Here is a 17,526-nt window from a genome sequence, read left to right on the forward strand (position 1 = left end):
AATTTATTTAGTTTGAAGTTATAAAAAAGAAATAACTTATATATCGGTCAAATAGGTAAATAGGATAATGTTACTTCTAGTAGTAATAGATAGCGTGAAAGAACACGTGTGCGTGAAAAAAAAAACATGTGCTAATGTTACTTGTAGTAATATATAGCGTGAAAGAAGCTCAACCATTACTCTATGAATTGCATTATAATGTTAACTCTTCTTAAATTGCTAACATGCTAATTCATCAACATAATATATTAAAAATATCAACAAGATCACATTAAAATGTCAACATAAATTTGTGTTAACATTTTAATACACTGTGTTGATATTTTAAATATCAATATCAAACATAGTATTAAAATATGAATTAAGTTTATGTTGATATTTCAATGTCACCGTGTTAACATTTGTAATACACTACCTTGATGAGTTAACAGAGTTAAAAAAGTTAACAATAGATCACATCTCTACTCATCATGTCTATAAATTGGAGTCCCTTGAAATGAAACAATAGTCCACCATCCCAACTTACAAAATAGAGAAATTAAATGGCATCTCTACTACTGATTTTATCTTTCATCTTCCTTGTCCTTTTCTTGCTCAAGAAAAGCTCCACCCATTCCTCCGCCTCAACAAAGAGGCTGCCACCGTCTCCACTAAAGCTTCCGATAATCGGAAATATCCACCTCGCCGGAAGCCTTCCCCACCGCTCCTTCCACTCTTTATCTAAGCGTTACGGCGAGCTGATGCTACTCCAATTCGGCAGCAAGCCCGTCGTTGTCGCCTCATCTGCCAACGCAGCCAGGGAGATTATGAAAAACCAAGACCAAATCTTCGCAAGCAGGCCGCGGTTGAGCATCCCCTACAGGCTATGCTACAGCGGTAGAGACGTCGCTTTCTGTGCCTACGGCGACCAATGGCGGCAGAACCGGAGCATGTGCGTGCTGCAGATGCTCAACCACAAGAGGGTTCAGTCATTTCGTCCCATTCGAGAAGAAGAGACGTCGCTGATGATTGAGAAGATGAAGCGATCTTCGCCGGCAGTTGTGAACTTGAGCAAGATGTTCATGGATCTGGCGAACGATGTGGTCTGCAGGGCAGTGCTAGGGAGGAAGTACGACGGCGATGATGATGGAGAGAAACATTTCAATCAGATTTTGAAGAAGATTGTTGTGATTTTGCAAAGTTATAATGTGGGAGACTTCGTGCCGTGGTTGGGTTGGATTAACCGTGTGAATGGTGTTGAAGCAGAAGTTGAAAATGTTTTTAAAATGTTGGATGAATTTTTGGAGTGTGTGCTTCGAGAATATAGAATGAAGAAATTGAGTGATGATGCAGTCGTGAATTTTGTAGATGCATTGCTTCAGTTTCAAAGGGAGAGCAAGGATAGTGATCCCGTTGACGATGATCAAATCAAAGCCCTAATCCTAGTAAGTACCTCGTCTTTATTATATCTAGTAGGAGTATTCTGGTCATTTGCATGTAGATTTCTATATTTTCGTAGTATTGCTTGATAACTTAGTTACGTAGCGCTATTAGGGTATCAACTGAAATGATGAAACGATATCATATTATAGTATATTAAATAATTTCGTTTGTTGATTTGGTCTCTATATTAAAATTAAATGAATGAAATGGAAGGAAGAAACCGAGAAATAGATATAAGGAAATACAACAAGTGATATTATTAGAAGTTATGATATTGTTTTGACTGGAAAAAATATTAATTGCAAAGTCAAAATTTAGAATATGATGAACAAATGATGGTGACACAGGACATGCTTGCAGCCGGAATAGACACAACATTCACAGTATTAGAGTGGACGATGGCAGAGCTCATAAGAAATCCAAGAACTATGAAGCTTCTTCAAACGGAAGTGAGAAACAAGAATGAGATTAATATTAATGAGGATGACGTGGACAATATGCCATATTTGAAAGCCGTATCCAAAGAGAGTCTAAGGCTACACCCACCTTTACCATTAGCCGTCCCCCGAGAATTAACTCAAGACACTAATTTACTGGGCTACGACATCCCACGTGGCACAGTTGTGTTGGTCAATTGTTGGGCCATATCGAGGGATCCCTTGTTGTGGGAGAATCCCAATGAGTTTCTTCCTGAAAGGTTCTTTGACACAAGCATAGACTATAAAGGTTTGCATTTCGAGATGATTCCCTTTGGAGCTGGCCGAAGAGGTTGCCCGGGTATCGGGTTCGCAATGTCTCTATACGAGCTTGCAATATCAAGATTGGTGAACGAATTCAACTTTGAATTGCCTAATGGAGTTAGAGAGGAGGATTTGGACATGACTGAAGCCCCTGGATTTGCTGTTCATAGGAAACATCCTCTACTTGTGGTTACTACACCACGTGCCACTTAATAATTTCCATTTAAATTTGGACAAAATGTAGGAAATAATTATTGAATAAAGTTCTTCGACACAATAAAATGATTTCATAAGTATATTATGTGTAAAAGAGGGTTCACATTAGCCTCATTGTTAATTTTTGACCCCACGTGATGCGGGGCATGCGTGGGATCGGCGATATTAACGTCGAACCCCACCAGCCCACATCTTCGGCACCAGCCAATGTGGCCCGAAGAGAGATACTGATACAAATCCGATAGAATAGGATCTCCCAATATTTGTTTATATATTTGTTTTTTGTTCGGTGAATTAAGGGTACTAGTATTCTAGTATTATAAATAGGAGAGCTTATATCATTTTAATCAATCAATGAATAAATATTTTTTCTAAACCTAGCTTGAGCAACAAGCATAATTTTAGTTCTCTCTTTAGATGTCATTGGAACACGTCCGTGAAACAGCAAATTGTGACCTTTCCTTCAAGCTTGTCGAATGTTCGATCACCTTATCACTCCGAGAAGTTAGTTAACCGGCAAATTGTGACCTTTCCTTCAAGCTTGTCGAATGTTCGATCACCTTATCACTCCGAGAAGTTAGTTAACCGGCCTCGTTACGAGAACGTCCGTAACAGATACAGACCGAGTTCTAGACTACCACGTCTGAGATCCAAGCCAGCTGAGTTTGACGAAAGATTTGAGCTGTTTAATATAGCCCATCATGAATCCTTCGTATGTTTTGGGCTATACCTTACGTATTTACTTTCCTTATATAAACTCTAATCCCAAATCATTAATATTGTCATGGGTTAATCATTCTTGAAAATGCAATAAAAATGACATGCTATATGGCAATAGAGGATCCGGATTGCGTGTATAATTTATCGGAGAATATTGTTTGATACCATGGAGTTGCGTGTTTGAATTTGAAATCGGAGTCTTTAATTTCAAATTTACTGTTTGTTATCACAGAAAGTACGGATTGTAATTGAATCCAAATTTAAAACCCTCCCACCTATATAATTTTAGTTTTTTTTAACTAAAGTAAATATTTAAAATTTCAAATAGTTATAAATTTAGATAACTCAAAACATCTCACACCGCACCAAGCGTTTGAATTTATAATATAGACTAATCAACTAATTAATACGTTATTTAAAACAAATGGGGCATGGACAAATTGAGAAAGAAAGATAGACAAGTTGAATGCGGAGGAGAAGCAACAATGTTACTGACAGGGACTCAACATTACAATGGTACTGTTACGATACAACAACAACAACAGCCAGCTAGTCAAGAAGCCGAAGTGCAAGATGCAGCCGAGGAACAGCCGGAAGTCGATCGTGGGTCGCCGCTGGTTCAGCCATCCATCGCAACCACGAAGCCGAAGAGGAACGCCCTCCCGCCCGCCCGATAGGCTTGGCGATTACGTTCCCAAGTAGTAGCATATTTTGTAATCTTTTTATTGTGTTTATTATTTCTTTTTAGATATTAGTATTTTATTATTTATTTTGCTTTAAGTGTCTAGAGTAATTATAAGCTCCGTTTGGGTTTTCTTTGTTGGTTCTTTCCCGAGATGAATTAGGAGTTGAACCAACCCTAGGGTCCTTAGTCTTATAAATAGGGCGCTTGTTCACAAACTCAAGACATGAATAAGAATTATCTTTTGCCCAAATATCTTGATTCTCAAGTTACAAACCCAAGGAACCAACTGCTCGACGGGAAACTGCCCGCGCACAGTTCGAGCCTACTTTCCGTCGACCCTATGTTGGGCGCGGGAGTTGATCTAGGCCGCCGAGCACCGCCGCCGGCCTCGTTCCCCCTTAATATCTGGTGCTTTCATCATTGTGTACTCATCCCGCGCTACAACAACAACGGTAAAGGGGTTTGGGGTGCTTCCCGCCCTAATACTTTTCCGAATGGATCGTCGCGTTGCAACCACACCATGGGACGCCGCGAGAATATAATTCTCCAACGACCGCACACGGACAAAGGAGACTTGGAGGATACGACTCACGTTGATCCCGTTATTGACAAATTGGATCGTTTTGATAAGTTTGATTCTTGGCGTGAAGAAACGGACAACAGATTCGAAAATCTTGATCCGCTGGTCTCGAGAGGGACCGATGAATTTTATGACGACGACGAGGTTGATGAACCGGAATATGACGATCAGCGTCGTCGAAGGTCTGGGGAGAGAGATTACCGGGGTAGGAACCTGATACGAGTAGTCCTTTAGTTTAGATATATTTTATCTTCCATATCTTTTGTTTAGTTATCTTTTGATTCCTAGTATCTTTTCGTATCTTGTGTTCTTGTTCCCTAAGCTAGTATTCTAGTATTATAAATAGGGCTAGGTTGTTATCATTTTAATCATTCAATGAATATATTATTTTCCACAAACTTGTCTTGAGTAACAAGAATATCATATTTCGTTTCCCAATTGTTGTTCGTCGGAGAACGTCCGAAAATCAGCAATTCGTGGTCTATCTTTCGAGAACGTCGAAGGTTCGATCACCTTATCTCTCCGAGAAGTTAGCCATCCGGCCTCGTTACGGAGGACGTCCGTAACAACTGGTGCTTTCATCTCGTGCTCATCCTCCGTCTTCATTCATCCGTATCCCCCAAATTATTTCCCACCCCCCGTCGAAAAAAAAAGAGAAAGAAAAAAAATCAGCCGCAGCTCCACCACCACGGTCACGCCTAATCCTCCACCTTCTTCATCCATAACCCATATTTCACCAGCCAAAAAAAAAAAAAAAAAACCACCGAACCCTCCACTCCAACTTCATTTTTTTCCCTTATTAGTTATGGCTACTTACCACCAATATCAGCCCCCTCCTTCTAGCGCCAGCGGCGACGATCAGCCGCGATATCCGCAACGCAATTTCCAGGCGGCCGCCGAGGCGCCGCACGATGTGGCAGGAACAGCCGCGATTTTCTCCACCGGGTTGGAGAAGATCTTGGCGCGATTTGACAGAATGGAACTCAGGCTGGAGAAGTTGGAAGCGCCGCCCGATCCCGAAACTGATCCCCCCTATTTCTCGGACGAACTTGATGACGAGGCGTATCACTCCCCGCGCGACGCTTGGGCGGCAGAGGACGATGTCAACCGGCCTTTCATCCACGGTCGCCGAGATCTTGGTGGGGATATCCGTCGTCAACGTGGAGCTGCCCGCGATATACGCAGCCGAGGGGGCCGTTTTCTGCAGTTCGGCACGACGGCTGCCCCCTATTGCTCGCGCCAGGACACTCTGCAGTGTTCTAGTTGGGATAGGCAACCTGATCGGTACACTCAGGAGTTTGATAGGGGCTTTCGGGGGTACCGACAACCTACATCGTGGGACCTCCCCATCAACCGCCCCTCCTGTTGGGATCCTCCCAGTAACCAATCAGTGCCGAGCTTCCAGCCCTACGACCCACCACGGTCATGGCAGCCCTCTTGTTGGGAACCACCACCTCACCGTGCATCGCAAGGATACTCGGATTATGATCAGCCATCACCGTGTCTGCCATATATTTTATCTTCCATATCTTTTGTTTAGTTATCTTTTGATTCCTAGTATCTTTTCGTATCTTGTGTTCTTGTTCCCTAAGCTAGTATTCTAGTATTATAAATAGGGCTAGGTTGTTATCATTTTAATCATTCAATGAATATATTATTTTCCACAAACTTGTCTTGAGTAACAAGAATATCATATTTCGTTTCCCAATTGTTGTTCGTCGGAGAACGTCCGAAAATCAACAATTCGTGGTCTATCTTTCGAGAACGTCGAAGGTTCGATCACCTTATCTCTCCGAGAAGTTAGCCATCCGGCCTCGTTACGGAGGACGTCCGTAACAGAACCCTAATTCCGGTGCCCGAAACAACGCCCACGATGACAGGGGTCGCCGGGAGCCTGCCAATCTCGTCACCATACGGGTGGTTTTGATAATCAGCAGTTTAACCGCCCCGCTTCGTGTTGGGACCCTCCCCAACGTTTTCAACCGCAGGGATCCGGGTATGATGAGCCCCAGCATGTGAAGATGCACCCGCTGTTTCGATGGCTCGGATGCCACCAATTGGATTTCCATGGTTGAATATTATTTCAATCACCTCATGATGATGGGTCTGTATTAGTCTGTTATGTGGATGAAGAGGATGAGTTCGAAGAGGGGAGTTTGGAGGATGAGAATATGGTGACTGAGATTTCCCACATTCACTCCATGGATGGAGGTCATCCTTAAAGTTGTGGGATTAATTCAGAATCTGGAAGTTTGCATTCTTATTGACACCGGTAGTGATAGGGATTTCTTGCACGCAGCTGTGGCCGAGAAATTGCACCTACCATTATCGCCGATTCGTCCATTCTGTAGGAAATGGCGAGACGCTGCTTTGCATGCACATTTCGAAGCAAACCATGCTGGAGGTTCAGGGGACGACATTTTTGGTTTACCTTTTCCATATGTCGCGGTAGAACTATTATGATTGAATTGATACATTTATCATTTTCATCATGTTTCTTTTAATAATACGCAATTCATTTTATTTTTTCTTTCCATATCTTTTTGGATTAGTATAAGCTTATTTATTTTATTTTGGACGATACTGCTTTTATTAATTAATTTCAGTCTCTTTCCATATCTTTATGGATTAGGATAAGCCAAACCCGACCCCGTTACACGATACTGTTTCTAAATGACAGTCACTTATATAAATTACTAGCTTTTTGTAGTAATTGTTACTTTTATCTGAATTTCTAAAACACTTTTATTAAATGATTATAATTAACTAGTTAAAACCAACTGTCACGCCAATTATCTTTGGCGAATTTTCTATTCTTAATTAGAAATTCCTACTTAACTGTTGGGCCCATGTTCGCTTTTCCAAAGTTAATGTGTGATATTATCCCAATTTGTATATAGTACGTATCTGAACTTTAAATACTAAATGGAGTATTTTTTGGCCAACAAATTTTCTATTTAAGTTCAACATTTAATTGATTATCATTTATCGACGACCTTTTCTAGGGGTGGGAATATGGGTATCCGTGCATACCCGACCCGAAAAAATCGGGTACCCAAACTCGAAAATCATCTAAATGTCTATTCAAAACCCGACCCGATATATTTTCGGGTACTCCAATACCCACCCCAGGTATCCATACCCGACGTATCGGGTACCCAATTACACGACTCTTTACATGTGTTAATAAGTAATAAAAAAAAATCAAATTTCATATATTAATATAAATATAGATATATTTAAATTGCCTAATATCTTTAATGTTGCATTTATTTTGTAGAATAAAACTATAAAAAAAATGGGTCACTTTTATTTTCAAGTATATGATTATATTTATGGGGATTGGTTATGCAATATGTAAGTAAAATAATAAAAGTTACGCATTTATTTAAACTGTAGAAGCAACCAATAATACAATTCAAAAGTCGAAATAATTAACTAAAATATAAAAACCACATGAGTTGGTAATGCAATACGTAAAACTTGAGAGTTTGGAGAAGCCGTGACCTAGAGTAAGAGAGAGTGATTTATTTATATAAGTTTAGATAAAGTTAATCTAGTAAGTTGTAATTAGTAAATAAATTAGCCCAACTCTAGAAGCCTAAAATGGCTAAACCTAATTTAAAAAATACTTTAAATAATAAATTGGATATTCGGGGTTACCCAATACCCAATTAATCTTAAATTTCAATACCCAATCCCATAAAATTGGATACTGGATATACAATACCCAACGAATATCGGGTCAGGTACGGGTAAACCCAATACCCGATATCCCACCCCTAACCTTTTCCATTAGTTTGGAGTTGGAACCCAAGCCTGGCCACATCGTCTACAACACTAGCCAGTAGCCACATCCAAAAGCAGCCCAGTCGTGTCCTCATCAAGGCCAGACGACCCATCAACGACATATGTGCTCCAGCACGAGTCAAAAAGAACAAAATTGAAAATTGAACTATTGGTAGTGTTGAGATATTATTAATGGAAAATAAGGCTCACTTCATTAAATAGATATTACTAAAAATAAAAATGAACTATATATTTTTATGGAACGGATCAAAATAAAAAAAATATCTATTTTTATGGGACAAACAAAATGTAACTTTTTGAAACTCAAATCGGCATATAGCAAGCGCGCTGTAATGATTCTTTTGTACTCCATATATTTCTTATCTTGATTTGAATTCATTTTATTGTTTAAGTTATCCTTTTAATTTAAAAAATCATTATATTAGCCGTTGTAGATTAATTATTTCAATTTAAAAATCCGCATACAGTCGTTTGGACAACCTTTCTTAATTTTCAAAAAACACATCTTTTACTACGTAATTTTTAGATTTAATGAAAATAGTATTCTTAATTAATTAAAATATAAAATTTAGATTATATAAAATAAAATGAAATTAAAATTTATAAAATAAAATTGGTGTATGCATTAAGTATGAAAATGTCCTATCCCTACGCATCGATAATAACGAAATTTCCTAGGATTTGAGGAATCACCCTATAGATGCACAATTTAATTCAAGGGTTTCTCTATCATGTACTATTAGTAAGAGAATTTAATTTGGGGATTTCATATCTGAAATTTAAAAATAGTCACGAGTACATACAAAAATATTCAAATGATAGAAAACTTCCTCCGTATATAAATAAAAAAGGTTTAGGGATCAATCCTACTGTTGCTCTTCCCCAAGTCAAAAATAAAAGTTACTCCTATGAAAAATATATTTATTTGTGTTATTCAATAATTTCTAGCTCGTCTCTCCGGGACGGGACGCGAGACGCCGGCGAGACCCGTAGTGGATGGTCTTAAATTGCCGGCTACTAGCTGTACTACAGATAAAGCTACGATTTTCAGAATTAATGAGAAGTGAAATTATTATTAGGAACAAATATAAATTGACTTTGTTAATCACGTCATATGTTTGTTGGAATGAATTTTTTTTATTTTCGTTGGAATTAATGGAACGAGTAATTATGATACACTCACCCTTATAGAAAAAATATGAGAGAAAAATATATGAAAAATGTTTTGGAATAGAAAATTTAAAACAAATAACTAAAGGACAAAATGTTACAACTGGATTTTAAATAATAAAAGTGGTCCAACAAATTAGGTTCTTTGTACGGAAGTAGTCAATTTAATACACTCATAATTGCCTTTACAGAAAAATGCTGCGATTAAGAGCACCAGGTGCCTATGCCGTTCCGGAGAAACGGTTCCGCGGCGGCACGCGTTGCAGCCTCCGTGTCGTCGCGGTTCCGTGCCTATGCCGTTCCGGGTGTCGTTGCGTCGGCACGCGGCACGACACGTTCCGCCACGCCGCCTCGACGCGGCACGACACGTTCCGCCACGCGCCGAGGCGACGTGGCGGGCTCTCAGCGCACGCGTGACGCCCACTCGCTGCCCCGTGAGTGGGCTTCGTCACGGTGACGCAATAATTCATTTTTTAAAAAAAAAATTCGAATTTAATAAAAAAAAATTGCAACGGTAATATGACCGTTTATTTTTATCCGTTTTGTAATTTTTTTTAAAATTTATTTACTCTATAAATACTCCTATTTCATATTAATTTCACTCACAAACACACATCTATTCCTCTCAAATCTTCTCTATTTCCACCCTAATTTTCATCTCATATCAACTCTGTTTTTCTTCTCTCAAATTTAATCAAACTAATGGATCCTTTTGAACAAATGCGTCAAATATTGGAACAATCACTTGAAGAAGATCGACGACGGGAGGCGGAAGAAGTCGCGCCGCCCCAACGACGCTCCCGTACGTACATCCATCGTAACCGGGAGGAAGCCGCCGCAAGGTTAGTACGCGACTACTTCTGCGATAACCCGGTTTGGGGAGATACAAACTTCCGTCGCCATTTCCGCATGGGGAAACCGTTATTTCTCCACATCGCGAACACTTTGGCAGCCCGGGAAGAGTTCTTCCAGGAAGGGTTCGACGCGGTCGGCCGTCCCAGCCACACGACGCTGCAGAAATGTACTGCAGCAATCCGCCAGCTTGCGACTGGACAAACGGTCGACATGTTCGACGAATACCACCACATCGGAGACAGCACTGGGCGAATGTGCTTGCTCAAATTCTGCAAATGCGTCCGGGCAGCCTTCACCGACGAATTTCTCCAGCTGCCAAGCACGACCGATTGTCAGTTCCTGCTTGACCTTCACGAAACAGTGCACGGATTCCCCGGGATGCTCGGCAGCGTCGATTGCATGCACTGGCAATGGAAGAATTGCCCGGTGGCGTGGAAGGGGTCCTACACGAGTGGCCACAAAGGCACCCACCCAACCGTTATACTCGAAGCCGTTGCCGACTACCGCCTTTGGATCTGGCACGCGTACTTGGGGGTCCCCGGGTCGAACAACGACGTAAACGTGCTCCACCAGTCCGACCTCTTGACCGAAGTTTTGGATGGTAAAGCGCCGGCCATCAACTTCGTCGCCAACAACCGGCTTTATAAAATGGGGTACTATCTCGCCGATGGCATCTACCCGAAGTGGCCTACCTTCGTGAAGACGTGCAATGGGTCTGCGAACCCAAAGCATGCTCTTTTTGCGCAGAAGCAGGAGGCTGCTCGCAAGGATGTGGAGAGGGCGTTCGAGGTTCTCCAAGCGCGCTTCAACATCATCAAAGCCCCGGCTCGTACGTGGTTCATGGAGAATATGGTCGACATCATGTATACGTGCATAATCTTGCACAACATGATTGTCCAAGACGAAGGACCCGAGGCGGGAAATTGGTTCGACCCCGAATCCCCCGGAAGCTCAACCGCAAGTAGTCCGCCTCGAAGTGGAGCGCATCCGTCTATACAAGAACGGTTATCTATTCGTGCAAGGACACGCGACTCTAGCGCCCACACCCAATTCCAACATGATCTAATTGAGCACATTTGGGCAAACTTTGGCGGATGAAATTATTAAAATTGTGTACTTTTATTTTTTTAGGATTTTAAGTGTGTGCTTTTTATTTTTTTAAGTTTAAGTTGTAACTTTGTTTTAATGTTGTGTGTTTTTTAATAAAGTGTGTTTGTTTTTTTATTAAAGTGTGTTTTTTAATTGAATTGAGTTGGAAATAAAAAAAATGAAATTGAATGAATAGTAATTTATGGAACGGTTAAGGAACGGAGGGTTGCAGGTTCCGTTCCTTAGTCAAGGAATGGAGTAAAAAAGTACAATGAGGCCCGCAAATAGTAGTTTAAAGAACGGTTTAGGAACGGTATAGGAACAGCGTTGTGGATGGCCTAAGAATGATCGCAATTTAAAAAAAATTACAAAAAATGGGGAAGTTAGGGGCGAATTTTGGTTCGTTCTGCAGTTTTAAAAATCAGCTAGAAATCATGAACTTTTAATTTGCTCACAAAAAGTTTAGAAATACGTTGACGTCAGTGTCGATGAGTTAAATGATATTGTCAATCCATAAAGAAAATGATATTGTTTCATTAGAAAACATCGATATTATATGCGTTACATGTAATGTAACCAATCTGTTTTTTTTACAAAGTGTTATAATTGAAAACAAATCTAAACTTCATAATTTTCCACCTAAATATTATAACTAAAAGAAAAATCAGAATTTGACTAAAGTTAAAAATATTTCCACCATTAAGCCTATAAAAAATTTATAAATAGAGTATCTTACAAACAATATCTATCTTAAAAGTTGAAACCCTCTCACAAAAGCTCTAAGATAAAATGGAGGATTTCAATTTCTACACAATCTCCCTCTCCCTTCTTGCTCTAATCTACGCATGGTTCTTCATCAGAAGGCTTTGCTCAAGCAACTCCCCATCGCCGCCGTCTCCGTCCTCGCTCCCGATCATCGGAAACATCCACCAGCTCGGCAAGCTCCCTCACCGCTCCCTCTGGAAACTATCCCAAAAACACGGCCCGCTCATGCTTCTCCGCTTCGGCCCGAAGCCCGTGCTCGTGGTCTCGTCGGCCGACGTGGCGAGGCAGATCATCAAAACCCACGATCTCGCATTCGCCGACAAGCCCGTGATGGAATATCTCAACAGAATCTTCTACGATGGGAACGACGTCATCAGCTTGCCGTACGGCGACAGGTGGCGGAAGCTGAGAAACATCATACTCCACGAGCTGCTCAACAGCTCGAGAGTGAGGTCGTTCGGGTCCATCAGAGAAGAAGAGACGTCGCTTTTGATGGCAAGGATCGAAGAGCTAAGTGCTGCTTCTGAGCCTGTGAACCTGACGAGGATGTTGGCGGCGGCGTCGAATGCTTTGATCACTCGCGCCGCCTTTGGGAAGAAGTACAGTGAGACTGAGCATGGGAAGATGTTTCTGGAATTTGTGGAGGAAGCTTCTGGAATGTTCGAATTCTCGCTACGGGATTCTTTTCCGTGGCTTGGATGGATTGATCGGTTGAATGGCCGTGACGCTGCCGTTGATAGGCTTGTGGAGAAAAGGGATGCGAGTCTTGATTCAATTATTCAAGATCACTTGCAAAGTTCGGATGCAAGTAGAGATAATATTATGGGGATTTTGCTTGGGAATTACAAGGGTGACATTCCTGGTGTGTCGATTGACCTCATGTCCATCAAAGGTGTGATTTTGGTGAGTCAACTTCAATTTTATTTATTTCAAATTAAATACAGGCAGTACTAGTACTATAATTTTACCAATAAAAATGAAGTAGACAGAAATAAGATCCCAGCAAAGTCACTCAATAAATCTTGAAATGAGATTTTGACTAGCTGTGGAAGGTAAGATATACCGTGCTGAAAATGTCAAACTGTTTATCGTATCAAACACATCGGTACACCAAATTACGGTATACCGAGATTTCGGTATAGAGTATTTCCAATACAGATAAAGTACCAAAATTTTGGTAAACCGTACTTTACGATATACCAAAATTCAGTACATAGACCGAATAGCGTCATATGGTTCCATTTTAGTTATCTATATGCCGAAGAATACCATCTATACCATATTTATATGTATATTGGAAATACCACCGTGTAAAATTTCATTTGAAGTATTAATCAGCATATAATGTATGTACGGTATATACCACGGTATAACAAAAGTTTTTATGTGTGTATACTATATGTTTGGAATATGTACATTCATACCGTTACTCTACATACATTTTATGGTAAGGTGTATTGTAAATTCAATATTTTTTATAATTTTTTCGATATGATAAGTAAGAAATATCGGTATATGTTCCCACTCACAATTGGGACATAAAAAAGTCCCTTATTTCATTTCATTGTAACATGAAAGTCAGACAATCTGATATCTATTGTTTCGTCTTGTACTGACGTATTTCATGACTTTTTTAGATACATTGTTGTAAATTAACAGGATATATTCACTGGTGGAACTGAAACTACAACAACTGCAGTAATATGGCTAATGACGGAGCTGATTAGGCACCCAACGGTGATGAAGAAGCTGCAAGATGAGATACGAGGTACGATGAAAGGAAAACATCATGTAACTGATGACGACTTGCAAGAAATGCCCTATATGAAAGCCGTCATCAAGGAATTGATACGTTTGCACCCTCCACTTCCAATTTTCTCACGTGTTGCAAGGGACCACGTAAATCTAATGGGGTATGAAGTCGCTCCCTCGACGTTGGTTTTGATCAACGCGTGGGCTATTGGGCAGGACCCTGCCTATTGGGAAGAGCCGGAGAAGTTTATGCCCGAGAGATTCTTGGATTCATCCATTGACTTCAAGGGACATGATTTCCATTTGATTCCATTTGGTTCCGGGCGAAGAATCTGCCCAGGCTATGGATTTGCGACCGCTGCCATTGGACATATGGTCGCAAATCTCATGCTTAGGTTTGATTGGGCATTGCCCAATGGAGCCCAAGGAGAGGACTTGGATGTGACCGAGCGGCCAGGATTTGCAATTGGGAAGGATAGTGCACTCATAGTTGTTGCAACAATTAATCCCAACATCTAGCTAGTGCAAGTTGCATGCAACTTTTGTACTAAATAATTAAAATAAAATACAAAGACAATGAACCATATCTTCATATTAGCTTGAAATGAATAGTGTTTGCTTAATCAATTTCTTCACTTATAAAAGTTTTATGTAATACATGCAATACGTGTGCATGTCTATTGTAATACTTATGGAACTCATAAAATTCATTAATGTATATTGCATATTAACGTATGTTGCATACAATTGCAGCAAAAAAGGCGATTCCGCTGCCTCGGCAGCCCCCACACTCCGGCCCGACATCTTGTGAGAGGGTTCAATCAGGGTCGCAGTAGCCCATTAAGGGGGAGGTCTAACCCACTGGTTGCCAGAAGCCCATCTCCCAAGGCTTCATACTTGTGCCTAAGAGATGGAAGCAACTACACGACAATATGTTGCATACAATTAATCCCAACAACTAACCAGTGCAAGTTACATGCAACCAGTAATGACATAGGATTTTAGGAGATATTGTTTTGTACGTTACAGGTAGAAAATAATATATTTATGGGAAAGAGATAGTACTAAATAATGAAGTCAAGTATGAGACGATTAAATAAAATACAAAGATAATGAACTATATCTTCATATTAGCTTTAAAGGAACATTATATAGTATTTGCTTAAATCTGACTGCAAAAGCCACAATATTCAATTGATATGATTATGAGAGTTCTGATATTTTTGTGGACAATGCCTTAAATAATACCCGTGTTGAGAAGAGTAGTCAACTTTCGCTACACAAATTAATGAAGTTGGTGCCATGGACTGATCACTGATTCCACCGTCTTGATCTTTCTGGCCATGAAGCAACCAATCTTAATTCATAATTCTATCGTTATTTTTCTTAATTTTTGAAGTAGTATAATAAAATCAACAAGCCACCCATCATCTCCACATTACCTTCTCAACAATTCACACCTCTCAAATATTTATTTTGTATGCACATAATCAAAATAGCTAACATTAACCCTCTCAAGAGCACCATCAAAATGGAGGATTTCAACTTCTACACTCGCTCACTCTATAATAATCTCTCTATTTATTCTACACTTGTTCCTTCATCAAAACAGTCTTTTCATAAAGAAAAGCAACAACGACAATTTCTCCTAATCAAAACACCTCATATAAACAGTCCAGAGCCTTTGTCCTAGCGGCAACGGGTTTAGACATTATTGCATGAGGTGCCGAGTTAGAATACAGTCTGTCAAGTTTACAATTAAAATTTAAATATTAAAATAATAACCAATATATTTTTATCAAAATATTGTAAATATAATAATAAATGTTCACAGAGTTGTTAAGGCACCCAACAGTAATATAGAAACTGCAAGATGAAATATCAAATAAGAGATAGTACTATAAATGGAAAACATCATATAACAGAGGATGAATTGCTAAGAATGCTATGTTTGAGAGGCGTCATCAAGGAAGCGTTTCGTTTGCACCCTCCACTCCCTGTTTTTGCCATCTTCTTTGGAACTCAGTGCATCTGATTCAAGGATTATTACCTCTTACCCAACAAAGAAGGAAGATAAAAAGTGGATGAAACACATTATTTTTTTCCCTATTGGAATTACAATCTCACAAAAACTCACATCAAATTGAAAACTTATTCCACACATAGTAATAATATAGACGATTCAAGTCACACTAGGGTTTACACGAGCATAATTACGAATCAGATCATTTTTCTCAAACCCTGCAACGTATTTTTGATCAAGAACAGCCAACGCTTCAATTCCTCCGTCTCTACCATCCATCAACATCACAACATTACCGATAACCACAGTTTCCGAGTGTTGCACAAAATAGCTAGACAGCCACACAGGTTTCCCCCACCCAAAGTCAACCTCATAAAGACCCATATTAACCCAACTACTAAAACATAGCCAATTAGCTTGTTGAGGCATCTCATTCCTCAACTCCTCCAAATATTCATTCAAACCATCATCCCCCAAACGTCTCACAAACTCACCATCGATATTTGCTATCCCTCTTTTCACCTCCCACGCCAAATCTTCCAACCCCTTTTCTTCAGGGCTGCTGCAAACAATCTTTGGCACCCACACCATATTACCAAAATTATCATCAGGAAACTGGGGCGCAGCCCGTTTCCGGAGGTTGACTGCTTGAGTCATCAAAAAGGGCTTCCCATCCTTCCCGGAGGTCTCTTCCACCACAGCTGCCATGAAGCATTTCCATACCAAGGCCGTCACCACGTTCACACGCGATGCGGCCGAGCTACTCAGTTGGGTCTTAAGAAAGGACAGAGCAGAGGCATCAAATACGTATCTTCTCGTCACAAACTTCCCACCTATCGAGTATTTAAGAAAATTGTTGAAAGGGATTAAGTTGCTTGGGAGTGTGGGATTCTGTGGAAAGGAAGATTGTGCAGTACAAAGTAACGGTGAAACATGAGAACTAAGCCCTAATCCCCGTGCATTGGTAGCCCAACATCGGAGAAATGTGGAGACTGAAGCTATGTCTGCAATTAAATGAGCAAAGGTAATAGACATGGCAATGCCTCCGCAGTCGAAACAGTTCAACTGAATCAGCATTACGTTGTCACCGGGACCTGTCTGTTTCTCTTGGTTGTACTCACGAGGGAAGAACTTGTTGATGAATTCAAAATTAGGGTTTTGTAGAAAATCTTTCATTTGGGATTTCACCTTAGTGACGTAGAATGGAAGGCCTTGATCGCTGCAATCGACAGAGAGGGCATCTCTAATAACTCCAGCAAAGGGATAGAATGAGGCCAGAGTTTGAGAAAGTGATTCCTTTAAATGTTGTATTTTGTCATCATCGTTGTTGTTGCTGCTGCCGGCGCCGCGAAAGTATAAAACTAAGGGGATGTAGACAAAAGGAATCATCTGATCTAGCAGAGAAATGTTGTAAATTCGAAGGTGATGGGGTGTTGGTGAAGATGGCTTTATTTTCTCAACGCTAATTTCCATTTTGAGTTTTGGTTTTTTCTACTTTGTTTTTACAGATCAACTTGATTTTTGATGCCCCTTTTTATAGAGTAATGTATAATAGGGAAATTGATTAAGTATTCATAGATAGAGTATGTATGTAAGAATAGGGCAATTAATTAATTATTCATATTTGCATGCGCTATTCATGAAGATAAGTCACGGCTATGTACGTACTTGAGTCGGCTGATAATGTGCTTATTAGGTT

At 40.1% G+C, this 17,526-nt stretch overlaps 3 protein-coding genes across 3 annotated transcripts; 2 read left to right on the plus strand and 1 right to left on the minus strand.

Moving 5' to 3' along the window:
- The first annotated feature begins 521 nt into the window (after nucleotides 1-521).
- On the plus strand, nucleotides 522-2,439 carry LOC121786107 ((+)-menthofuran synthase-like). Its single transcript, XM_042184643.1, has 2 exons — nucleotides 522-1,424; nucleotides 1,770-2,439. Exons 1-2 carry the CDS (start codon nucleotides 543-545, stop codon nucleotides 2,373-2,375), a joined length of 1,488 nt encoding a protein of 495 aa, XP_042040577.1. The 5' UTR covers nucleotides 522-542; the 3' UTR covers nucleotides 2,376-2,439.
- A 9,619-nt stretch (nucleotides 2,440-12,058) lies between these two features.
- Nucleotides 12,059-14,496, plus strand: LOC121786216 (cytochrome P450 736A117-like). The gene is made up of 2 exons (XM_042184804.1): nucleotides 12,059-12,955; nucleotides 13,712-14,496. The coding sequence occupies exons 1-2, from the start codon at nucleotides 12,077-12,079 to the stop codon at nucleotides 14,321-14,323; spliced, it is 1,491 nt and encodes a 496-aa protein (XP_042040738.1). The 5' UTR covers nucleotides 12,059-12,076; the 3' UTR covers nucleotides 14,324-14,496.
- Nucleotides 14,497-15,986: 1,490 nt separating this feature from the next.
- LOC121787778 (stemmadenine O-acetyltransferase-like) lies at nucleotides 15,987-17,300 on the minus strand. The gene has a single exon (XM_042186619.1). The coding sequence runs from the start codon at nucleotides 17,298-17,300 to the stop codon at nucleotides 15,987-15,989; it is 1,314 nt and encodes a 437-aa protein (XP_042042553.1).
- Between the last annotated feature and the right edge of the window lie 226 nt (nucleotides 17,301-17,526).

This window comes from Salvia splendens, chromosome 22 (assembly GCF_004379255.2).
Source record: "Salvia splendens isolate huo1 chromosome 22, SspV2, whole genome shotgun sequence".
In the NCBI taxonomy this organism is placed as follows: Eukaryota; Viridiplantae; Streptophyta; class Magnoliopsida; order Lamiales; family Lamiaceae; genus Salvia; species Salvia splendens.